The 25,991-nt window shown below is 42.5% G+C and overlaps 1 protein-coding gene across 1 annotated transcript in view; it reads right to left on the reverse strand.

Moving 5' to 3' along the window:
- The window catches only part of ITPRID1 (ITPR interacting domain containing 1), a 70,457-nt gene extending 52,776 nt beyond the window's left edge, over positions 1-17,681 (reverse strand). Inside the window, 5 exon segments of the mRNA XM_043507124.1 lie at positions 608-651; positions 2,193-2,241; positions 3,947-3,966; positions 3,968-4,116; positions 17,544-17,681. Of these exon segments, the coding sequence (XP_043363059.1) occupies positions 608-651; positions 2,193-2,241; positions 3,947-3,966; positions 3,968-4,116; positions 17,544-17,633 (352 nt within the window). The 5' untranslated portion in view covers positions 17,634-17,681.
- Between the last annotated feature and the right edge of the window lie 8,310 nt (positions 17,682-25,991).

A 25,991-nucleotide genomic window follows, 5' to 3' on the forward strand; every position in this document is an offset into this window, starting at 1 on the left:
ACAGCAGGTACTCAAGATTTGAAAGCTTTGGTGGACTTGCATATCTGAGAGGGAACAAGGGGTTGGGTTTTTTGGCTCCCCTTCATGTTCCCCCATCACTGACATAACCCGGAGATCTGTTACCCTCAGTTAACAAGTACATTAGGAGAGATGTCACAACCAAAGCAAGAATTAAAGCAGTTCAAATCAAACACCACAAAAATTCGGTAGCCAGATCGTCCACTGGTAGAAATCTGCATATGTATCTCCATTGACTTGAGTGGAGATGCACCAATTTATATCCGCTTAGAATCTGGAGATTAAAGAGGTCTCTGCTGAGTACTAGTTTGGGGTCTTCTGATTGAGACTCCAGAGGGAGAAGGAACGGAGAGTTTACCTATGGATCAAAGGCTCTACACAACAGATGCAAAGACAAATGGAGAGCTATGCCTTTTAGTATTATACAAATGAACAACTCTTCAGAGCAACAAGACAAATGGTGAAATTTCTACTGATTATGTATTAGTCATGGATGTGCTATCTGATGCATCCAGAATATCTACTATTACTGACAAATGTTAATCCTTTGCCCAGAGAGGCAGATCTCCCAGATTTTTTACTGTTTTACCTGCTTTTTCTCTGTCTTGTTGTAAATCTTCACTTGTAGACAAGCTGTAAATATAAGATGTGCTTTTTAAAAAGTAGGAATTAAATCGCCATAAAAAGCATGACACTCAGCTGCTTTTTCATTAAATAGATATGGTAGGGGGATGAAGTTTCATAGAAAAGTACAGCACTGGGCATTCAATGTATATTTAGAGCTGCCATATATGTATGGTGTTGAGGAAAATGCTCCCTGTGCCCAACTTAATTCCTACTAGTACTTGCCCCCTCCCCTGCTCCCCAACATACAGAGACCTTAATTAAGCACTAAGGGTCCAATCTTGCAGTCCTTGCTACAGACAAAGCCTCTGTTTATGTCTGTGAAAATTTTGCCTAAGGAAAGCATGCAGTGTATGATCCTAAATCTATCAAGGGCTAAAATTATGGCTTCCCCTGTCTACATGGACTAGTGAGGGAAGAGGTTGAACAAAGTCTTACCCTTTTGAGGAAGCATCCACACAGGAGGCAGCCATAATCTGGTTCCCACTAGATCCAATATGTGTGGTGGGGTGGTCACTAGCTTGCAATACTGTACTAAATGACCAAATGGGGCATGGTGGGTGGGACAGGCCATGGTGATGGTCCTGCCCACGCTAAGCTTAGAAGGTGCTGGCATGCTATTTAGGATGAATGCTTCTTACATCCTTTTATACTCATCACCATGTCTCCAGACACTGTTTCTAAGTCTGTGCCATTCCTTCTCCTCCCCGGTGCAATTCTGCCTATGAAGAGGCAGAATGTAGTTCTAGTTACTGAAACGCCGTATCCACAGGGCTATTGGCTACAACTGAGCAAAATTCAGAATTTATGTCCCATGGGAAATTCCAATATTTGTTTTCCTCACAAATTGCATAAAACTGCAAAATCTTATTTTTTCTCATGGAACAAAATATTCTGAAAAATGTTGATTTGGAAATGTTGAAACATTTCACTTTGCCATTTTCTATAGAAACAAAACATTTCAACAGTCCCAAAATGGAAATGTTTAGTTTGGGATTGTTGAACTGATCCAAAGAGCTTCATTTTAAGTCAATTCATCATTGCACCCATTATGGTACATTGTCTCTTGAGAGCTGTAATTTGGAAGTCTGATGCCACTATTCTTTTCTATAAACCAGACTCCCTCGGCAGAGAACAACTCCCATGATCCACCTAAATCACATGACTCCCAGGATGCATCTCACAGCTTGGTCCATTATCCATATTGCATTTTTGGAGGTGTAGCCCCCCCCAACCCATATGACAGAATGGGAAAGTGCACTACAACTCCCATGAGGCAATGCACCATGATAGGGAAATATAGTTTAATGTTGAATTGATTCAAAACAAAACATTTTGAACACACCCAAAAATCAGATATTTAGTTTTGATTTTTCCAATGGCAAAATTAAAAATTTTCAGCAAAATTTCAATTTTCCTGCAGAAAATTTCAATTTTCCAGAAACTCCATCAGAAAATCCCTGGCCAGTTCTACTGTTGCTATCAGTAAGTGCACAGGCATAATTTGATGATGCAGCAAATACTTATTCAATAACATGACCAAAACTTACAAGAACCCAGAATCCAGCCAGTGGCAAATATTTTCTTCTTTAGAATCTTCTGAAAATAACAATAAACAAGATATAGGATTATTGGCTCCAGTTGCAATTGGTTTATAGCCATTTACACATGACTGAACTGCTTCATTTCCCAGTGTCATTAATCCCAGAATTTGCAAACGCTATCAGGGGAAAGACTGCCAGTAATTTCATTTCAATAACTTGAGTTCTTTCTAAACGGAGTTCCATTGTGCTAGGCACTATGCAAAATCATAGTAAGAGACAGTCCCTGCCCCAAAGATGGTACACTCTAAATGGAGAAGATGAATAAAAGGTAGGTGGAAGGAAGGATTATTATCCCCATTTTACATATGGGGAAACTGAGGCACAGAGACCATTATTTAATCACTAAAAACACTACAATGAAAATCTGATATGTATTAATGCTTTTTTTTTTTGCTTCTTGATGTCCAGATAAATCATCAGTTTAAAAGATAGCCTAGCTGTCACCACTGAGTCTTTAATTAATTAGGGGATTAGGATTAAAGTTCATTGGAAGAGCATTCTCTGGAAGTTCATGCGCTGTCAGATGTTAGACACTGCATTCACAAAAATATAAATAAGAGAGGGTCAGAAAAATACAACAAAAATAAAATTTTAACAAAACCAAAAATTGGGGTGTGGATTTTTCACCCCCCCTGAGAAATACAGTTATATTGACCTAATTTCCTAGTGTAGACCAGGCCTCAAATCAGTTTAAAGCCTACTCAAATTAAACCAGTGCGACATGAATGCATAGAAGGCCTAGGCTTGTTTTGCATCTTTTCCCACTGTGCAGGCACACTAACAGATCAGGGCCTAAAATGGAAACAAAAAACAACCCCCCCCAACAGATTCAAAGAAACTAATATTTAATATACCTTACAAATCCTGGTTGTTTCACAATATATCAACCTATCGACCCAGATCATCCTTTAGCTCAAGTGGGAGAGGTCTGCATTTCCACAGAGTATGGTTTGGGGTTAACAAAATAGTAGATAAAATACTGATACCTCTTTTAGCCAATAAACATCAACCAACCAATTAATACCCTGAAACAAATCAGCCTTAAAAAGTAAACCAATCAAATCTAAAAAGCCACAAAACAAAAAACTTACTGCAAGCAGAGTTTACACCCTGAAAAAGGAGAAGTGCCAGGGACTCCATGAAGCCCACTAAGGACTTTGCTATTCCTCTCAGTTTTATGTGGAAGGGGTTCAAATCCTATCGGGATAGGTGGCAGTATAAAACATTAAAATAACTAGAAATGAAATATAGAATAGAGAAGAGACAAGACTGGGGATTGATCTAATGGGAGCAACTGGCAAATGTAGCAGTCAGGCAAACTCCACAAAAATAAAAGGACTGTTTTTATTGTACATTCATATACTCCCCACTTAAGGCTTTTTGGTACTGAAAAACTGCGTGACATGCTTGTTTATAACTTGTATCACCAGAGTTATTAGGAGATAATGCAATAGTATTAATGCTTATTACTGTGTAATTGTTTCACTGGAGTTTGCATATTGTCTACCATGGAATTATTGTAAAATGACACAATTATTTCAAGGTTGCCATGTGACTATAAGCCTGATCTTACTTCTAGTGAAGGCTGTGCCTTAGTACTCATGTCATTAGTGCAGTCAGTACAGTGCAAGTAAAAATGCCATTATCCTCTGTCATAATAGGCTTTTAAGAATCCCAGGAATGCCATTCCCAGGTCTCACCAACATGTGAAAGAGGAAGAGTCTACTACAGTTGGAGTCAGAAAATCTTCATCCAGGTGAGTCCATGATGCTTTGGCAGATAACAGGATACCCCTCTTGTTCATTTCACAGGTACTGCTAGTCCCACAGCAGTAAGACTCTGAAGCCATCCCACGATGCAAGTTTGTGAGCTAAAATAACGGATACAAAGAAAATAATGTTTAATACATTTTACAAATCCTGGCTCTTTTACAGTATAAGCAACCTACAGACGGAGCTCATCCTTTAGCTCAAGTGGGAGAGGCCTGCATTTCCACAGTGAATGGTTTGAGGGTTAAGGCACTGGACTGGAGTTCAGGATACCTGGATTCAATGCCTGACTCTACCACAGACTTTCAGTATGAACTTGGGCAAGTCACTTCACCTCTCTGCATCTTAGCTCCCTGTCTGCAATGTGGTTATATTTGAATTGTAAGGTTTTTGGAACAGGGTTTGTTCCTTATTATGTGTTCATACAGTGTCCTGTACAATGTGTCCCTGGTCTTTGATGGTCCTGTAGGGTGCTACTGTAATACAAATTTAAAATATCTCAGCAAGGGGCATTGCAGGCACATCTCACTCTCTACCAAGCTTAGCATGGTTCAGCTGTTAACCTTCCACATTTCAGTCAGCAAATCACCCATTAAGTCTGCAGTAAAAAAAAAAGTGGCCTTGATATCATGCCACTGACTGAACCTTCCAAGTGCTGCCGTTCAATCTGCCCACAGACCGCCAATGCAGCAACGTTCTAACAAAGATCACTGTAGTCATGAATCACATTTTCAACAAGATTGTTTTTTCGGTGTGTGTGTGATGACAGATGGAGGCCAGACTGCATGAAAGATTTTGAGAGAGGAGAGAGGATTAAGCCCCATAAGAGCAGCTTTTAAGATTTTTTTTATCATAAGAGACAGAGAGAAAAGGAGAGGAAGGGGAACATTGGTTAGGTGTTCTCTCTCATTTTTTAAACTAATCTGAAGATTTTTTTTCTCTGTCAAAGACAATACTGGCTTGAGAAAGGCACAATTTAGCAGGCATTGGGAAAGTCTCCCCTCCTCGCTTTGCTAAGGCACTTCATTTCTATCCACAGTCTTCCCCGGGAAATTCAACCTCTTCTCATCCAGAGAATCTGCCCATCAAGTAGGACTGTAGCCAACAGTGGGGCAGTTTAGTGACGCTTATAGTTTCAAAGCCTAAAGATCCCTTTCAAAGTTTGTTCTGTTAGAGCTACACACAATAAGTCTGGAACTGAACGTAACTGAAAAGGCAGGAGCCTACCAAGCAAAGTATCTGTAACTGGGGTGTACAAAAATCCCTCTGTTGTCTGTCTTTTGTTGATGCTCTCAAGGTAAATGAACTGGGATTCTTAACATCCTTTGAAACCACTTTTTTGTTGTTGGCTGAAGCTCATTCATGGAACATTGGCTTACGTGACCTGGTCTACCCATTTAGTTCTTTCCTTTCTAAGGTGACCTGGGCACTTCCGAAAGAACTAGAGAGTGAAGTCCTCTATTTATGCAGAGAACAGGCCTAATACAGACAATGCCAGCGTGAGCTACCCCATGCTGTGCTGCCAGTGTGCTCCTACCCATTCTTGGAGGGAGTCTAGTCCATTCAAACTCCTTTTGTCCAGATTATGGCAGGCAATGGAGAGGGACATGGGGCGTGGGGGGGAAGGGATGGAGAGAGGGAAGAAGAGAACAAAGGAAGCATTTCTCCCACACACTCACACCTTGTGCACAGTCCTAGTCCTGGCACTCTGCGAGGGAAGTAAATTAAACATTCCTCACAGCAAAAAACACTTGGCTCCGTTTCCAAGTGAAGCTAATCTGGAGTAATCACACTGGGTACAGAGTGACCTCCCTCTCTCTCTCCTTGGAAACACAGCAGTGTCTGGGGGTATAAATGTGAGGTCTTCTCTATGTGAGCAGTTTTGGCCAACACATTGCAGGAAGACGGGGTGAAGGACAGAGCTATGCCTTTCCATCTCTGCTTACCTGCTAGGCTGGGGGAGGCAGAGAAGCGGGCATGCAGTGCCCCCTTAGCCCTGTGCCTACAGGCCCAACCTCAGTAGAGGCTGTGCCAGCATATAAGGCAGGGAGATCTAACTTCTCCTTATACTCATGCAAGGCTACACAGCCTGCCTCGCTAATGGGCGCATAGTGAGGATATGGGATGACAGGAACTACTGCCTGCAAGAAAGTGGAGTCTTATGCCTGTCAGGAAAAAAAAAGTGCTGTGAAAAATGCTTTGAAAGTAGGACACATGAAGGATGTAAATCCACACCTTTTACAATGTGGAGAGGGGAATCTCCTTTTTCTCACCATGACCATTTCCAGCAGAAACAGAAGGTGAGATGCTGTGACACAGATTGCCTGAGGGTAAAGGACAAAAATTCAGATATAGCTTAGTTCAATGTGCTTATTTTCAAGTTGTGTATCTGGGTGGTGGGCGGGGGAAGGGGACTGATTCTCCTGCACCTTGTGTTGTTCTTTATACCTGGGCAAAATGGGTGTAAAATGCTACCAAATCCAAACTGGAGTGTATTTTACCCATTTTCTCCTTGTGTAAATAACTGCACAATGTGCAGGGCAATAGAGAATCAAGCTCTTTATCTGGAGATGTATACAGGTAACTCCCATTAGCCTTAATTATTGTTAGCAACATTAACTTCTTTTCCACAGATAGTGCAAGAGTTCCTTTTGATTTCATATTAATTATAATACATTATGATTAATCTGACAAGGTAAATCTTTTCAGACAAGAATGTCCTCTTGATCACAGTTTGGGTGCCAGAGCCACTCATCATCTACATGTTTTAATTTAACCTATCTCCAGAATCAAATTTAGCTCTGCAAATCTGTCGATGAAATGAATGACTGCCTAGTTTCCATGTTCTGTGTATTTTGTTCATTTGATAAACACACTGGGAACATCTTGGAGGCTCTGTTCACAAAGAAGTCAACAAGGCAGAAGTTAAAGACTCTTGTAAATGAGCTATGTACACAGGTTCTTAACTACACAAAGTAAATAAATAAATAAATACATCTGAAATAACATGTAGGCAATTTATGGCAAGTTTTCAGGATGATCAGTCTCACTTAAAGTTGCCAGCACTTAGCGACCCCATTCTCTTTGCCACTGACAATATTTAAATGATTATTTCACAAAAACAAGTTACTCTGGAACTCCTTTCATCACACCACATTCATCATGGTACATGTTAACAAACATTTAAAGGAATTAGATAAATACTCGCCAGGTATGAAAACTAGAAATTAGTTGACAAACAGAAACTAATTATTAATGTAAAGATCTCCAAATGGAAAAGTAATGTGCCAGAAGGGTCACTCTCTGGAATGGATATCATTTAATGTTTTTATTAACCATCCAGAGACAGGATAGAATTCCACAATCATCAAATCAACTGATAACAGTACAATGGAGAGGTTTGCATAAAATAGAAGAGGACAGAAACAAACTACAAGACAAGAGCAACACAGTGGCTTGCATGTAATGAAAATCAGTACTGATAAATGTAAAGCTAAGCTCCTAGGAAAGTGACATACATCACACAGATACGGATTAGAAGACAGCAGCAAGTCACAGGCACTCCAGTTCAGCTCAGCACTTAAGGACAGGCTTAACTTTAAACACAAGTAATTCCATCTCCATTCAGCAAAGCACGTGAGCATATTCTCGGGGCCAGAATGATTTACACATTATAGGAGCAAACTAAGCATACTGTTGCACTCCAAAACCATTGTGAAAAAAGCCAATGCTTTTTTCAGACATATGTGTTGGGATCACAACAAGTTATGTATATCCTGGGATGTGTAAGTGGAATACTACATATAGTTCTAAATTGATCACCTCCAATTAGGAAGGATTAAAAAAATGAGAGCCCTTCCCCCGCACAAAAATGGCCTTTGCTATTATTACTTTGAAAGTATTTATAGAATAGAATCATATTCATCACCCTGAGTCTTCTCTCTTCTCTATATACCAATATATAGCTCCATCAGGTGAACGGAGCACAATATACCTAACCTAGTAAAAAAAAGAAAGAAGACACAGGATGCACAATATCAGGTGTAGAAAGGGAGCAACATAGGTTGTAGCATGCACTTTCCTCTACCAAAGCCCTGCCAGCTCCAGGGAGGGGAGCACCAGCAGTGACCAGTCCCAGGGGAAAAAGGGGGGAAGATTTCTTGCACCCTCTTTCCCCTCCCTCCAGGCACCTGTGCAGAACTGGTCACAATCTAGCCCTAGAGACAGGATCACACTGGAATCTCAAATTCAAGCCTCCCTCTGCCAAATTTGAAGTGGAAGAGGGTTTCAGCTTCAAATTTCTGGATTTGAATCCACCATTACAGTTTTGGTTCAGATCTAAAACTGGAAGGAACTAATTTTCTGGAGCCTGTTTCCTGCTTGGAGGTGGACCAAGATGGTGGAAATCTTGTGACAACAGCCAATCTAGCAAAATTTCCACATTCTAGGCAGGGAATTCTAGACCTGAACTCTAATTCCAGCTCTGTCCCAGACTTCCTGTATGATTCTAGATACCCTCCTGGGTGCTAGACTCACAAAGAAACTTAGGTGTGGTGACGGTGCCTAGTAAATCACTGAGAGTCACAAAGCCTGATTTGGGTGTGCAGGCGCCCTATAAAATGAATGGAGGGAGATAGGCACCTTAGAATGGGATTCATAAAAGCCAGGAGCTAGGCGGCTCCTCACTTAAACTAACCAATGGGAGATGTTAAGCCAAGGGGCAAGTGCAAAGCCGCACATCACCCTTCTCTCAGAGATGCACATCTAACTCCAGGCTGAAGGGAGGTGCCTCCCTCTGCTTGGGATTCTTAGCATTAGGTGCCTATGCTGATTTTGTAAGCAACAGCTCCCTCACAACTTTTTAACCCAGTAATTCAGGAACTAAGCTGAGATGGGGGAGACCCATCTCAAGTCCCTCTCCACCTGAGGGGGAGAAGGGATTTGACTAGGGGTCTCTCACCTTTCAGGAGAGTGTGCTTACCACCAGGCTATGGGATATTCTGATGTGAGGGCTCCCTCAATCTCTCTTGTTCAAGATGTTCCACTGTGGAGAAATAACAGGGAAAAATCACTGGTGTGAGAGAAAAAGCAACTATGAAAATGACTTTGTAGCCTGGTGGTTAGAGCACTCCCCTGGGAGATCCAGGATCCAATCTGCCTGCACCAATGATCTTTTAAAAGTATATACACACAGTGGAACAACTTTAACAGGAGAGGCTAAGGGAGCCCCACATCAGAATATCCCTGAGAGATGGCAGATCCTATTCAACTCTATTCTCTCCCTCTGGCAGAGAGGATATTTGAACCTGCAATCTCCCACATCCCAGGTGAGTACCCTAACCACTGGGCTAAAAGTTATGAGGGAGGAGTCCTCCTTGTTTTCCCCAACCTCCAGCCCATTTTGTGTAAGCTCGCCTACAAGAACCTGATTCAGTAGGTGAGCTCAGAGCACAGGGATCATGTCCATCCCACAAGTGAGTTAGGCATAGGAACACCTATCTTCCCCCAGTTTGTGCATCGCTCTGGGATTCAGGTGTCTGGATACCTGGTGTGGTCTGCAGTGCACATGCTCAGAGGCAGAAAAGGAGGTGTCTAAGGACTGTTTACTACAAAAATTTAGTCTCAGTGATTTTAGATGCCTATAAGATTCAGGTGCAGCTGAGCAGGGGCTATGAGATTCCCAGTGGGGGCCTGATTCTGTGATTTAGGCATCTAAAGCAGTAGTTAGGTAATAAGTCATTTTGTGAATCTAGCCCTCTGTGCCTCGATTTTTCCGATATATAACAAACTATTTTACAGAGACATTCTGATGCTAAATTAATTATTTAAGCACAATGAAATCCCTATATGAAGCTGCTGTAGAAGTGTAAAATATATACTGGGGCCTGAAATAATAATAATAATATGAAATAATTCCATGGTATGAAATAGATAGGGTGACCAGATGTCCCGTTTTTATCAGGATAGTCCCATTTTTGGGGACTTTTTCTTATATAGGTGTCTATTACTCCCCCCCCCCGCCCCTGTCCTGTTTTTTCATAGTTGCTATCTGATCACCCTAGAAATAGAAAACTTTAAAAAAATACAGCATTTACTCAAAATGGAAAAAAAATCAAATAATGGCTAATTTTTATCATGATTTTGTAGATAAAAATCTGGGGTGAATTACAGGTCACAGTGAAGTCCATGTCAAAACTTCCATTGTCTTTAGTAGGGCCAGGATTTCACTCCTGTTCTTATTAAAGTAGAAGTACGAGTGCAATGTAGGAAAATTAATGCAGCTCTTTGTGAATCAATTCTGTGTCAGCAGCTGAATCATACCATAATGTTACATTTTAATCATAATGATTTAGCTCTTAATTGAGAAGACAGAGCATAGCAGATGATAAGAACCAACAGCACGCCCCCCCCAATTTTTTTTTCCATTTGAAACACACTGTAAAACTGTACAGAGAAGAGAGAAATAGTTGATTTTTAAACCTCTTTAATATTGTCATAAAAGGGAAAGTCTGAAAATTTAGCACAGAGCTCGTGAAACTTGCTACAACCTGTTCACTAGAACAACTAATAAAAAAGCAACAATCTCAAAGGTCTAGCAATTCATTCCATTTGACCAGATTCCATTGCCTTCATTAATAACATTTCTTGGTCAAACAAGTACAATCTACAAGGCTGGGAAAAAGCCAAAGAAATCAAGGCTACAGTTCTTTTAACTGGAACTTAAACCAGAAAAATAAAAACAAAACAGCATTTTTCCATTAAATTGGAAGAACAGAAGGCATTTTGTAGTATAATAAAAACAGCTAGCTGCGATCTAACCTGTATTTCTTGCTCCAGCTGTTAATAAAATGGAATTGGTGTCTGGGTGAATCTACATCTGTGCTGTGCTACACACTCAAAGACTGAAAAACCAAGATACGGGAACTTGTGCTCATGGGTTGGCTCTCGAGCCCTCATTAAACTAAAAAAAACAAAACAAACAAAAAACAAAAACCCAACATGAAGGGCCAAGAAAGGCTGTTTGCCAACAAGTGGTGTTTGAGTTGACAGTTAAGATGGATGATTGTTTGCTTACCCTCCCTGCCAAAGGAAAGTAGAACCTAGACTAGACATTGTTCCTAATGATGGACTTTAAAAAAAAAATCAGAGTGAAGGGGGTGTGTGAGAGAGAACTGAGACAAATAAAAAAGCAGAAACTGCTTTATTTGCAAGAAATGTATTCCTGTCCCTTTAACACGATGTGACCCTTTGGCACATGCACAGGGGGAAGGATTACACTTCACTAAGGAAGTAATGCAAACTTGTCTTCATTTGGTTACCATGGATATGGTTCTCTGATACAAACCCTCCCATTTGCATTGCAAACAATCACAAGCAATGAAGGACACAGAACTTGTTATTCAGGATGCACAGCACCTGATCGTCCATGTAAAAGCTCACAAATAAAAAGCCAGACCTATAGACCAGCACTGGAACGTACAATGCAAAAGTTGAAATAAAGGATTTAGGTTTCAGATTCTTAAGTAACAGGTACATTCGTTCGTGCTTGAGAATTTGTAACCAGCAGATGACATCTTTACTGATATCTAGTTTTGAATTGTAGTTTTGGTTTGTTTGATTTTCAATTTAGTAGCTACTTGGCATCAAGGTTGTACAAATCATTTGATATTTTCGAAGTACTAGATTTCTATTAATACTGGAATGGAAATGAAAGTGGGAAAGTTGTATTTTTATTATTGTTATTTGTTACTGGTATTACCATCATGCCTAGCAGCCCTAGACATAGATCAAGACCCCAATATGCAAGATGCTGTACGAGCTAAAAGAATAAAATGAAAACAGAGTTACAGGGATCCAATCTGAATGCACTGTAGCAAATAGCACAGTGAAAAACTGTCATTTGCCCCCCAAAAGGAATGGCACATAATTGATTACTAGTAATTCTGTTATCAACTAAAATTTAGCTATCATTATAGTAATTAAGTCCAACACATCACTTTTATTCCATGTCATACCAGATACAAATGGTCCAATCCTGCTCCCATTGATGTAAATACCCAAATTCCCATAGCTTTCAGCCGGAGCAGAACTGGGCCCCAAATTTGTCAGTACATGTCAGTTATTACAAGAACCTACTAAAGGTTACTCATTTCAAAGGATCTGATACAGTTTAAAAAGGAATTTTATACAGACATTTGGTAAAAAAGCTGTTTAGTCACTTGGGGTTGGATTGTGTCAGTCAGATCACCCCAAAGGAATCAGAAAGAGAGGGGCCTCCCTGAATCCCCCCAATGTATAGGGGAGCACACAAACTGCTGCATCACTAATGGCTGTAGCATGGTCTCCTTTGTGTGGCCAGCCAGCTTTGCCAATGTAGGTGGAGCGAGGAGGGCAGAGCCATGGCTGCCTAATCTCCACTCCTTCCCTGTACCATTTGAGGTACCATTCTCCATCCTTCCCTGTACCATTTGAGGTACTGTCTTCCCCCAGAGGAGTAAATTAGGGCTGCAATTCTGCCCAAGCCTTACATGTGCCTTACATGTGCCATCTCCCTTCCCTCTCGGCTACACCGTTGGAACCTCAGAGGAGCTATGCAGAATCTAGCCCTGGGAAAAGAACAGCTGATTCAGAATGTAAAGCAAGACTACATCACAATTATTTACTCCTTAGGGCGTTCTGTGCCAAAAAGTTAAAAATTCTGCACCAAAAAATAAAAATTCTGTGCATAGTATTTTAGAATTCTGCAAATTTTATTTGCCAAATAAATGTGGAGGATCCAGCTTGGCACTGAGGAGCACAGGCCACTGACTGCACAGAGGTCGGCAAGCACTGTGCAGCTCCCCTCGGGACATGGACTCAGCGGTGAGTCTGCACCCAACCCTGACACAGTACAAGGACCGGGCCTGTCCCAGAAACACTCCAGCGCCCTGCCCCTCCATGCCAGGTGCACCAAATGTGGGCAGGCAGGCTAAGCAAGGCAGGATCCAAATGTGGAGGGGCTTAATGTGGTGGGGATCCAGATGTGGGTTGAAAGAGTTCTGTGTGGGGCAATCCGGGTGTGGGCAGCTCAGTGGAGGATCTGGGTATGGGGGGATCTGGATGCACAGGGGCTTTTTGGGGGTTCTGGGTGCAACAGTAATGGGACTCGGCGGGGGGTCCAGGTGAAGGTGGTTGGGGCTCAGCTGGGGGGTCTGGGTATCAGAGGGATAGAGCTCGGCAGGGGGGTCTGGGTGTGGGAGGCTCAGTGGGAGGGTCCAGATGAGGGAGTAGGGCTTAGTAGGGTGGGGATCCAGGAGCAGCTGGTTGGGGCTCAGTGTGTGGGGGGGAATCCAGGTGGTTCATCAGGGTGATCCAGGTGCTTGGGGAGTGGGGCTCATCGGGGGAGTTCTGAGTGTGGGGGCATGAGGCTCGGTGGGAGGATCTGTGTATGAGGGGGTCTGGATGCATGCAAGTTGGTTGGATGGGGGAGCAGCTTCCTGTACAGGGATTCCTGCCTCTGAGGAGTGATGGGTGCAGGAAGCAGGGTGAGGGAGCGTTGGTTGCAGAGCTTCCTGAAGTTGGGGGAGAAATCTGGGGATAGGTCTGACCCAGCCCTGGATGCCGTGCAGGGAAAAAGGAGTCCTGTCCTCCCCAGCCCAGCTGGGACTAGCAGCTGAGCCCAGTGCAGGGTAGGAGCCATCGCCAGGTCTTCCCCAGTCCCGTCCTCTACCCCACAGTGATTTACCTCTCTGCCAGCTGCCCTGGGCACCCTAAACATACTGCTGGGGAGGGTCGCATGACCACTGTTGTGGCTTCCCTTTGCTTCCCCATCAGAAACTCATTTTTCTGTGGGGAAGCAAAGAAATCTGCAGGGGACATAAATTCTGTGCATGCACAGTGGCAAGAATTCCCTCAGGAGTAACAATTTAGGACAGATAATGAAACTCCAGGGGAGATTCAGGGAGGTAAACTGTAATTACCAGAATTGGAAATTGACCAGGACAACAGGCATAGACATCCTGACTTGAATAAAATGTGTCATTGGATCTTCAGAGAGCAGAATTTCAGTTTGTTGAACATTTCAAGAGCGAATAGGACCTCTAATGCCTGCTAGGACATTAATTCCATACTGACTTGGGGCAGAGTGCCACTTACTGTATGATGTTCTGTCTGGGAAGCTTAGCTCTTAAAGGCACAATCCCCACTACCACAACTGAATCCAGATCATCACTATCTGCAACAATTGGGTTTTCTCATCCAGCCCAGTAGGTCTGCTGAGATTTGACATGGAAGAAGCTAGAAAGGGGAGAGGAGAGAATTGCTTGGTATATAAAGAGTGGGTCCGATTCTCCTCTCACAGGAACCAGTTTTACACCATTGTAGCTCCAGTCACTTCCATGGATTTGCTCCCTGTTTATATTGGTGCAAGTGAGAGGAGAATCAGACCCAATATGTTTCTTCCTCCTCCCCATCCAGATGTGTGTTTTGCTTTTCATTTTCTTCTAAACCTGGGAGCTGGCACCATGCCTAGTCCAGCATGTGTTTTTACAACTATATTCACAGAAAGCTAAAGTCAACTGCTATTGTATTACTGAGCAAATACGGCAAGAAAATAAAGAGTACGAAGTTTTTCAAAAGGGTTGGGGTTTTATTGTTTGTTTTTTAGCTGACCTCTTACTTTACATGGGGGCCCAGTTCTCAGATGTGAGCATCTACCTAGTTGCTGAAACATTCACTTTAGGGCCTGATCCAGTGAGGCTTTGAATGTCCCTCATGAGATGCTCAGTGCCATTTTCAGGAGGTGCTTGGCACCTTGCAGGACCAAGACTTTCAGATACTCCAGTGCACATTTTAGGCACCTCCCATGGCCTTAGTGATAACTTCCCCTCAGTAGGACTTTCCCTCTGCCAACCCCTTAGGTGAGCACATAGTGTGGGGAAAAATGGGGAAAGGAACAGACCCAAAGACCCTTCCTCCACCCTTGCATGGCCTGAGTAAAGCCTGCACAATTAGACACTGCATTCAGTGGAGTTACTCTGTGCTACTCTTCCAGGGCACACAGCACTACAAAGAGGACATAGCCCTCCTTTCCCTTCACACTTGCCCATAAATCAGGACAAGAAGCAGAGGAAGGCAGGCTGGACTCTATAAAGGGGTACAGCAACAGGACAAGAGCTCCCCCTGCCTACCAAGTAGTTCCCTATTGCACAACACATCCTTGTTCTCCTCCAAAGCAGTGCAGCAGAGCTTCCACCCCCAATGCATAGCTGGGCCTGGCAGGCATGTCTAGTCCAGTGTTTTCAGCATTTCAGGTATTCCCTATAGCAAGGGCAGGGAAGTATAGCAAATACTGAGGTAAACTTTTCCATGTCGCTTAGGCAAAATTGGCAAGTGTTGACTGTCGTCTGCAAAGGCAGAACCCGGCCCTCTAACATAGGTGCTTGAAAATTATTGGGCTCATACTTTAAATTTTTCAGTTCCAATACTTCTGTCCCATAAGCAGAGTCCTTTCCTTCCTCCCCATTTTCCATTGCTATGAAATTAATTTTGAAATGCTCCTGTAGCCATCTTTTTGTTTTGTTTTTTTGAATGGCAAGTTTACCAGCTGGTAACACAAACTTTTAAAACTCTAGTAGCATGGCAAATTAGTTAAATGAAATAGTCAGTCTGAGTGGATAATCCATTGAGAAAAGGTGTTACCCCAACACTTCTGAAATGACTTTGGTCTAGATCCTCCACCCAATAGGTCAGTTCCCTATGACTATTCAGAGATATATCCACTTACTTGAGTGATAAAAAACGTGTGGTTCTTTTTAATTCTGTTAGTCCTGTAGAGGCATCACCTCTATGGGAAGGCTATATTCTAGACTCTCTGAAATCGACACACTTGCTAAATTCTATATGCAGAGCCATGTTCCCAACTAGTATAAATCACTGTAGTTTCATGGACTTCATTGGAGCTAAACACATTTACACCAGCTGAAGATTTGGCCTGTTATTTTTATTTTTAGTGCTGTCAGAGACAGAAAGAACCCAATTTAAGTCTCAGAACTGAAAAACAAGATTTAATCCAGAAAATACTGTGAGATAAACGTAGAACCATCAGTGTCATTTTTATAGGACTGCTTTTAAAAGTAGAACTTAACTTTAAAATATTTTTGCACTCATTAATATTTACAATAATAAACTTTTGGAAACTATCTATTTCCTTGCCAATGTCTATTCTCACTTCTCCGTTGCATGCAAACACTGGCTTATATCTCCAGTACAAAATCAGCATTGGCTATGTGAATATAACTATTTTTGATTGGTGTCCAAAATGAATAAGGCAGGAAATGTACACTCAGACTCTGCCTTCCTTACTCATATCGGGCCTGATTCTGACAATTTTACTCATGCACCCCAGTCCACAAGCAGCTCCACTGGCTTCAATGAGAGTATGTGGAACAAGATACTTTTCAGTCTAAGTAAGGCTATCAGAATTCAGTCTATGGACTAATCCCCTATTCCATGTGAGTAAGAGTGGCAGAATCAGATGTTAAATACTACAGTTATATGGTAGATTTGTTCTCGGGAATATTTAACAAGCACCTTCCCTCTTCCCCCTCGGGGTCAAACTTCTGCTCATCTTACACATGCAAAAGTCCTTCTGAGTTTAAGTGAAGAAGTAGACAGGATTTTTTCCTAAATCATTCCCAGTTTATCTGAGAGACTATAGGCCTGATCCAAAGCCTATTGAAGTCAATAGAAAGATGCCCATTGCAGTAAATGTCACTGCATCAGGCCCCGCATGTGAAAATGACTCTATAGAACTCTGCTGTCTATGAATTTATATTGCAAATTCTTAGGGCAAGGATTTTATTCTGTTTTCATATGTATAGTCTAATCAACTTTGCTTACATCTTCCATATTATGGGCATCCCTTACTCAGTCAAATGCCCATTGATGTCAATGAGAATTTGCTTGAATGAGGACTGAATGGAAACTGAGAAAAAATAGTACAATAGACAGGTTTTATTTAGGATTTGACCTTGTATATAAAAAAAGTAATAATGCATTGCTGGAGAGTCAAAAAATCTGTGTTTGACTATTAGCATCACTAGTTAATCACTAGGTGATGCAGTTTTCTCAGTCAAAGTGATCTGAGATAGAAACAACAATAAACTATTTCCCATAGACACAACTAATTGCTAGCATGTGAGATCACTAGTGAATCAGTCATTCCCATCACTCATGAGTTGGTCGCACCATTCATACTGCGCTAGATGCATAACACACTTTAGTGTACAAAGGATTTGGTCCTTCAAAAGTTATTTTCCTTGGCATCACCTTTCTGCCAGCTGTGGAATAGCTATAATATATTTGTAAGACAAACATGGCTTTAATAGAGGTTAGGGAAAGTAGTAAAACATTACTGTGAGGCTCACTCATTTTTATAGCCCTACACCAGAAGGTTATAATAGTTAAATAATCTATATACAGAGAGAGAGAGAGAGAGAGAGAGAGAGAGAGAGAGAGAGAGAGAGAGAGAGAGAGGAAATAGCCTTACCTGTGTAAGCATGAAATCCAGAAACCACTTTCTAAAGCTCATCCAGAAGCAGAAAACTAACAGATAAAGCTCTCCAGTAGAATTTCCCATTTTAGCTCAACACCTTTCATGCTTTAAAAATCTTTGTCACAGGTTTAACAGTTCCCAATGGAAGAAAGGAGAAAGGACAAACATTTGCCTAATCATTGACATTTTCATAATCCCCACCCATTTATTCTAAAGAGAAACCTGTTTTTCAGATACACCTTATCTGCTCCCATTATCACACAAGTGTTCTCAGGAAGGGATGGTGTGTTCAGTGAGCTAAGTAAACTGTTCAACATGCAAACTGGAGAGGAAAAAAACCCCCACAACCTGTTGTGATCTATCAATCCCTGTTCAGAATTGTCTTGGACAGGGGGGCAGATTGAAAACAAGGAGGAATAAAGGAGAAGGTATGCCTAGAGAGTGACTTCTGTGAGTATGTTCTCTCAGGTGATGATGACAAGATTTTGTATAAAAGCACTGGAGTAAAGGAAGGAAAAAGTAAAAACTGGTTTTGCAGATTTTTTAAAACCCATTCTTATGTCCAGCTAGACCCTGCCAGTATCTTCCAGTTAATCTACCTCTTGTCCTTTTGGCTAAGATCAAATATAGTAGCCCTTTATTATCCAATACATCCTCTCACTGGGGTCTATCCTGTACTTGTGGGAGGGGGAGCAGTTTAGTACACCTTTTCCCCCTCTAATTTCAGTTACACTATAATCATTTATGTAGCATGTGATTATTATGAAGTATAAGAGAAGGACATATTTTATATTCCCTGACAAAGCTGCATCAAGATGGAGTTAAGTTTGATACCATTATCAGTAATTTTGGGTAACATACAATTATGGGGATGTTGCAATTATCTTTCCCCTCTTTTCCTCTCCCTCCACCCACAAAAATATCCAGAATTAAGGTTAAACTTGAAAAAAACTCAGACATATTGAGTAATGGCATGGTTAGCGTTTCCATTAACACTGCCCTGTTATGACACCCTGCAATAAACATATGGTTACTATTAAGGCATTGTAGAGTTTGTGGTCCCAAATTACATTAAACTGATTTTTAAAGGCCCATTAGGGTATTGTTGTTTTCTCTCTCTTCCTGGTCAGCAAAGTTAAAATTGTTAGGATGACCTAACTTAAGGCCCTACTTAATTTGCGATCTTGCAGAAATTGTGGGTTCCGGAATATAAGGTTTTCATCGCAATTTTGACAGAGGGAGCCCCTGCTCTCAGACCCATGCAACCGACAGTGGAAAATGGCAGAAAAGTAATAATGGACTTTATTATCACAAATAATAAGGTCCATTATTACTTTTCTACAATTTTCCATGGCTTGTCCGCAACTCAGCTGCAATTTTTTGACAATCATCCCACAATTCAAGTAGGGCCTTCTGCATAACATATTTACGTCTATAAAGTCTGTGGCTGAAAAACTTAATTTAAAATGATTTTATTATACTTAACTCCTCAATGGAAATCAGGATATTTATAATATCAAGATCTTATCATAACCCTTGGCAGGATGATGACACACACAGTATCTTGTCCTGTAAGCCCAAGAGTTTGTCTTTGAAAAATCAACACCATCTCCTAGAGGTACAAAGATCTGTATGCTCCCCAAAAGACAGTAAGTTCCTGGGGAACTGTCAGCCAACCGCCGGAGAAAGTTAATCAAGGAACAATAAATCCTGATGCCTTCATGACACTTGTAAACTACACAGAGCTCTCTCAAACATCAATCAGAAGAACAAACAAGACTTTTAAAACAAACAGACAAGCTCACAAAAACAGACCCAGCCCTTGAAAACAAATGAAAACAACAACAAAGCCAAAGCATACAAAGCTGCTCTCATGAGACTTAAAAAAAACCCAAACAGCCAAACAACAAAACCAGAACACACAAACCTACTCTCAGTAATACAATATTATAAAATACATATGTGCTAACAGATATGCCATCCAAGGGATATTTAGCTAATCTCAGTAGTCCTTACACTTGGCCTACACTATTATCTGAGGGTTCACTAATATATGGGGTACTAGTCAACATGGATGCTTCATGGGGCAGGTTGCCAACAACTCCTATATTGATGTGGACACAGAGGCAAAACAGGGAGAGACACATGCATGCAATTAAGTGACAGGCCGCAACTTTTATTAAATTTTCAGCACAAGGGAGGGGCCCTACCTACCCATCACCTATATAACCTTACACCAGGAATGTAACTGGTTCTAGTGCAGGGGGTTACAGGGCTCCGTACCATATAACTCACAATGCAGGGTAAGCTCTCCTTAGTCTACTCCCCAGGACTCAGCTTTCTCTGAGTCCTAGCGCGTGCGCGCGCGCACACACACACACACACACACACACACACCCTGAGGAGGACAGAGGGTACAGCAAGGCAGGGATCTCAGCCCACGTGGGCCACAAGGTCTAACCTTGGCAAAGGCCACATAAGCACAAGGCCCACCACCAAAATTCCAGGTCTTTTACCTCTGGGAACCATTCATTTTATTTTCTTAACCGCAGTGGAAACCAGCCGTGAGTTGTGACATGTAAGCAATACCACCCCAGTGCCTCAGTTAGGCACTATGCGGATTTCTCCTTAGCTCACTGCAGCTTGCAGGTGCTGCGAGAAAGGCAAAATACTCCCTGCTCCTCTGCCAATTTGGCCTCGAGGAGAAAAAATTCCTTCCTGACCCCCCTAAACAGGCTGTCGGCTCCATAGCCTCTGCCAGGCTGGGTTCTCATTCCTAATTCAGGTGGGTAGGGTGGGCTGCTCGAACGGAGCCAAAAGAGGCTCCACATGGCTCGGGCACTGGGCTAAATCCTGGGAGATGGGGAATGCTGACCAATCAGCACACCCCTCCCCCAGCTAATCAGTGGGCAACAGAGACTCCCATGGGAGGAGCTACCTATTGTCCCTTGGCAAATGTCTCCCTCCCTTGCTATGGGGACTGTCCCCCCTTTCACCACCAGCCCCATCAATTTTCCCCACCTGTTGATGCACATGGGTGGCATTTCTAAACCTGTCTCTGCTGCTGATTCCCTCTGTGGGCTGGGCAATCACTTGACTTCTCCGTGTCTCCATTTCACCACCTGTAAAAATAGAGTCTATAATACTTTACTTATCTCAAATGGGTGTTTTGAGGATTGGTTTGTTAATGTATTTGTAGCACTTGAAAGTGGCAATAAATTATGTAAATTGTTACCTGTACCCCTTTAAACTCAGTTTGTTTATGGTGAGGCATTTTCTCCACAACCAGAGGCCGAAAGCCCTGTGCACAATGCACCTGTGAAAAGCCACCTCTTATGCCAGCCTTTCTGACCCAGACTCCTGAATAGAGCAGGCTCCAGCCTCTCTTCCTTTTCTACTTCATCTTAAAGGCTGAAGGTTGTTGCAACCTCTCCAGGATGGTCTGTGTAAAATTCCCAAACCACACGCTAACGCTCAAGGGTCTAATTAAAAACACTATTAAGAATAGCAAGAGAAGAAGATTATATGCGAACAAAAGAACCTAGTCTGAGTCTGTAAAAGCTTATGCAGATAGGTTCACCTTAGTCTAGTTACAATGAATTTTAGGGGAAAAAGCCCACATAAAAGGTGCTTTTGTTGGGAGTAATTTATCTTTTTCCCCTCTGACTCCCAGTCTTTCAAAGTATATCCCTTTGACCCTCTTCCTCAAGTAGCAGCTCACAAACACAGCCTCTGGTTTTGGAGGTCCTAAGTTCCTCTGCCACTCCGATTCCAGCTCCTGTCTGTCACAATTTTTGTGTTTCAAAATCCTGTTAGCCTCCTAAGCCTCTAAGATGGCCAGGATGAGTTCACCAAGTAAATTGTAGTGTTATGGTACAGGCAATCTCACCCTCAAGGTGGCATGCACAGGGGGGATTTAGGAGCTGCAATGAAAAGTGTTCCTGTGCCTAATTTTTAGATGCCCTGTCACTCATTGGAATTCACAGCCAAGTTAGGTGCCCAGGTCCCTATACAAGGGATGGGGAGAGTTGGCAGCAGGCTGAGCAAGGAGGCAGCTAAACTAGCGAGTCAGCAATACCAAGGACTGAGGTGTGGCCCAAGCTCCCGCCCCCAAAGGAAATTAGGTGCCTAGCTCCATGCTCCTTCTGCTCAGGATTCACAGCCATGAATCCTCTTCTGGAGTTAGATGCTTAAGTCAGGTTAGTGGTTTTTCATGAGAAATAGGAAGGAGATGCCCCCCCCCCATAAACTTTATCTGAGAGATTAGAGCACTCACCCTGGATGTGGGAAACGTTGGTTCAAATCCCCACTCTGCCTGATGTGGAGTGAGGACTTGAACCTGGGTCTCCCACCAGTGTGCTCTAGCCGCTGGTCTACAGAATATTCCAGGGCAGGGTTCTCGCAAGCTCTCCTATAGGAACTGGTGCCCTGTGTATAAATTATTGGATATTCATTAGAGCAGTAGGACTGGAATCTAGGTCTCCCACTAGCTATCCAGGGGAGTGTCCTAACCACTGGGCTACAGGTTGTAAAGGGAGTGGAGGCATCACCTCCTCTGGTAGCATTGGCAGCATCTTTTGTGTGGGTTTATCTCTGAGCATGTCTACTGGATCAGTCCCCAAGGTAAGATAAGTGGGGGAGCACTTAGGCTAGAGTCTACACTAGAAAAATCCACACCCCTACAAGGTATAGTTAAGCTGACCTAACCCCCAGCACAGATAGCACTATGTCCACAGAAGAATTTTTCCATTGACCTAGCTACTGCCTCCCAGGGAGGTGGATTACCTGCACCAATGGAAGAACCCCTCCAATCAGCATAGGTAGTATCTACACTGAAGCACTAAAGAGGTGCAGCTATGCTGATGTAGCATTTCAGGTGTAGACAGCCCTTTAGTCTGTGAATCCCTCTGGGGCTTAGGCATGAGTTATGTGCTGAGCTACTGCCAGAATTTAGGCAGCTGTGTGCATCCCTAGCTGCCAAAATTTAGGTTCCTTGGGGACTTTAACAGAAGAAACTTAGGTGCCCAGGCACTTTAGGTGCCTACAGGGTTAGGTGGCTGCTGAGCTGGGGTTCTGTGAATGCCAGTGGCACCAGAATGGTGGACTTCAGTGCCTAAAGTGCCAGTTAAGCATCTAAGTCCCTTTGTGAATCCCCCCTTTCATGTTGTAGTAAAGAGATTAAATGAAAAATTCAAATTAAACAGGTGACCACCAATAAACCAGCTTCTTCTCAGCAACTGTCTAACCCAATCAGATGATGGGCTTAATTACCATTTACACTGCCAGAGTGGTGGAATGGAGCTTATTGTACATGACAATTAGGCCCTAAATTGTTGTGAAGCAATTTATGTGTATGTTACATCCATTTGTAAGAACGTTTTCCAAAGGGAGTAGACAGGCCTGCTGAAAACAAAGGAGCAGGTGACTATGAAGGTGAGAGGGGTATAGCCCACAAAGCTATAACGCTGTGGGAGTCCTATAGAGATTTGACTTTCAATCTCCGCTCCCTTTTAGCCATACAAGAAAAGCATGAACAAGTATCCTGCTACACCCCCTGCATTGTTTTTCACCACAACATATCTAAGACTTCGCCCCCTAGACCTGCTCATCAAGGATTTCAGCTGTGGTGATCACTGAACAAAAACAAGGTCCCATCAGTTCCATCTTGAAACTCTAGAAAGGGACAGTCAAATGGTATGTAGGACTCTTTAAATAGAGCCCATGCTACCACTGACTCTCGCTTGGATTTGGCTTAGTGGGGCAAGCCCCTCAATTAGGGCATGTTATGTTCAGTTCTGTTATTATCCTTATTGTATCAGTGAAGGGTAACATTTCATTACCCCTGCACTCAAAACTGAAGTGAATTTTAACCCAAAACACTGATGAAGCAGGTTTGTCTGCTGACTACCTAGGTAGGTGTCACTAGACAAACAGTCTGCTCCTAAAGTCTTTCCTCCCAATTTATGAATAGATGGCAAAGAAAGCTCATTCAGACTCTGGCTTACAGTAATAATGATGCAAATGCAGAAGGGACAACAGCTGGATGAGGGAGGGAAGGAGTAGACTGAGACAAGCATTCTGGTAAGACTGGGATGGGAGGGGAGGAGAAGGACTGTGACTAGGAGTTCGGGAGGAGAATGGGACAGGTTGGTCACAAGATTTGAGCTGTGACGAAGAGGAGGCCGGGACTGCTTGGACAAGGAGACTGGGAAAGACTGGGTAATGAGATTGGGATTTAGAAATATGCGGGGTGGGGGACTGGGACCCAATTGGCTGCCAGGGGCATGGGAGGAACTGAGGGAGCTGGGGGAAGGGAATGGCTGACTAGGAGACAGGGATGAGGAATCAGTGGTCAGGGCGGGGAAGAGAGATGAGGAGGGAGGGGAAACAGATCTGACAAAGAGCTGCTTGCAGGGGGAGAACTGGAAGCAGATAGGAAAAAGACTTGGACAAGAAACCACTGAATGAGGCAGAGGTCATGTGAAAAAGTAGTATGTGATCATGTAACTAAAGACTATCGTAATGGACACACATGGGTGGGGGCTAAATTAAGGTTGCACAGGCATTTTGGCATTTGGCATTTGAGTGCTTGACTTTGCAATCTCAATAATGTTCTTTTAACATTGTTTTATAAATATGTTACACACACACAAAACTAACTAGACATGTGACATATCCATGTACAATCTTCCAGTGGACGCCATTATGGATAAGAGATATTTATAGCCATTATGGGGAGGGAGCCAGGAATAAAGAGATGGAATTTTAAGCCATCAAACCCCAATCAATTCCCAATAAACTCAGTCTATCCCACCTCGCCATTCCTGCCCACCAACAATAAGTAGTCTCCCAGCTAGTGACCAAAACTGGAAAAAAAAGCCAGGTGGAATTACATTGCATCCTAAAGATTGCCAGACATGGGCTTTGATGAGTAGCAAAAGGGAACGAATTCCAGCTGCCATCCAGCCCTCAGAACGACAGATGTACACAACACATAACTACAGCAGTGGATTAGAAGTGTGCACTTGTGCTGCAAAATCTCTTTGATATTAGCCTCACCGTATCATCAATGACATGGGCAAACATTTAGGGACAATGGATATGATCCTGCTTGCATTGACACAATGGTGCGAGATCATATTAAACTCCCGGTGACTACATGATTCATGATGAGACCCAGTGTCTTTTTTTGCTGTTGTCTACTCAACAGAAGGAACCTCTGACACTAGGGCAGATTTTCAACTAGTATAGATCAGTGCAGCTTCGTTGACTTCAGTGGAGCTATGCCAAATTACATTCACTGAGAAACCGGCTCAATGTTTTTTGATGTGTGTCACATAAAACGGATGGCTATTGTTTCATTCTCTTCTTTATTTGTTGCTGATATAGTAGAGTTAAAAAACAAATAAGATATTTTGAAACTTGGAGGGGTTTTGCAACCTGATTAAATAATTTTAAGGAACCAGTAACCCATAAAATGATGAGTCAAAGGAGGTAGTTTGCTGGAAGAGGCTCTCAGTAATGCTTCCTAAACATCTACCACCAAGTGGAAGGAGGTTTGGGCTGATTTCCCTGTCTATCTACCTCCTCTCTGCATAATTCTAACTCATCTCTGCCATGATCTATTCTTGGGGCTCCTAAAAGTAATTTTGAAGAGTCATTTTCCCCTCTGGAATGCACCCTGATTAGCCAAAATGGCAGAGATTTAAAATAAGCATTCCTAGAGAAAGGTTCCCTTAGGCTCCTCTCAAAACAGCTACCTCCTTCCCTGCCCAGTGCCCACCTGTCAATCTTACTTTACACAAGTTGGACAGAGTCTCATACTTGTTCCTGAACAAGTACATTGGAAAGTATAAACATTTCCAGCAAATATACTTCATAGCAGTGTGCTTGCCAACCGCTGCAGCCTCCTTTCGTCATTATGGTTACAAGAAAATCTTTTTGTTTAAATGGAAAAAAACACAAATGAATGACGTCCCCCCCTCCCCACACACACATACATTCTTTCCATCTTCTCAAAGTAAGGGATTAAGTGGTGCCTAGCCCATCTGCTGGCACTCTACACAGTGGTGAATTTCACCCCAAGAGCACACATCCCCAACAGAGGTGTTTCACACAAGCTAGGGAAGAGGTTTTGTGGGAGCCCCATGTTAAAATACTGGCAGCACAGTAGTAGCAATAACAGTTCATACCAAGTCAGATTAAAGAAAATGGGAGTTTTGTTGATATGACCATGAGAAAGATCAGTAGACATGGTATTCCCTTAAACACACAGGGCCAAATTCTGCTCTCTTACACTGGGTGTACTGAGGTAACCGAGGACAGAATTTAGGCTCTGATTCAGCAGACCACACAATTAACGTTTTTTGACAAAACATTTCCCCCCGCCCCCCTCGAGAACCAGAACATCTCCCAGCAACATACTGGTTTCACACAAAACTT

The sequence above is a fragment of the Dermochelys coriacea genome, chromosome 2 (genome assembly GCF_009764565.3).
Source record: "Dermochelys coriacea isolate rDerCor1 chromosome 2, rDerCor1.pri.v4, whole genome shotgun sequence".
NCBI lineage: Eukaryota > Metazoa > Chordata > Testudines > Dermochelyidae > Dermochelys > Dermochelys coriacea.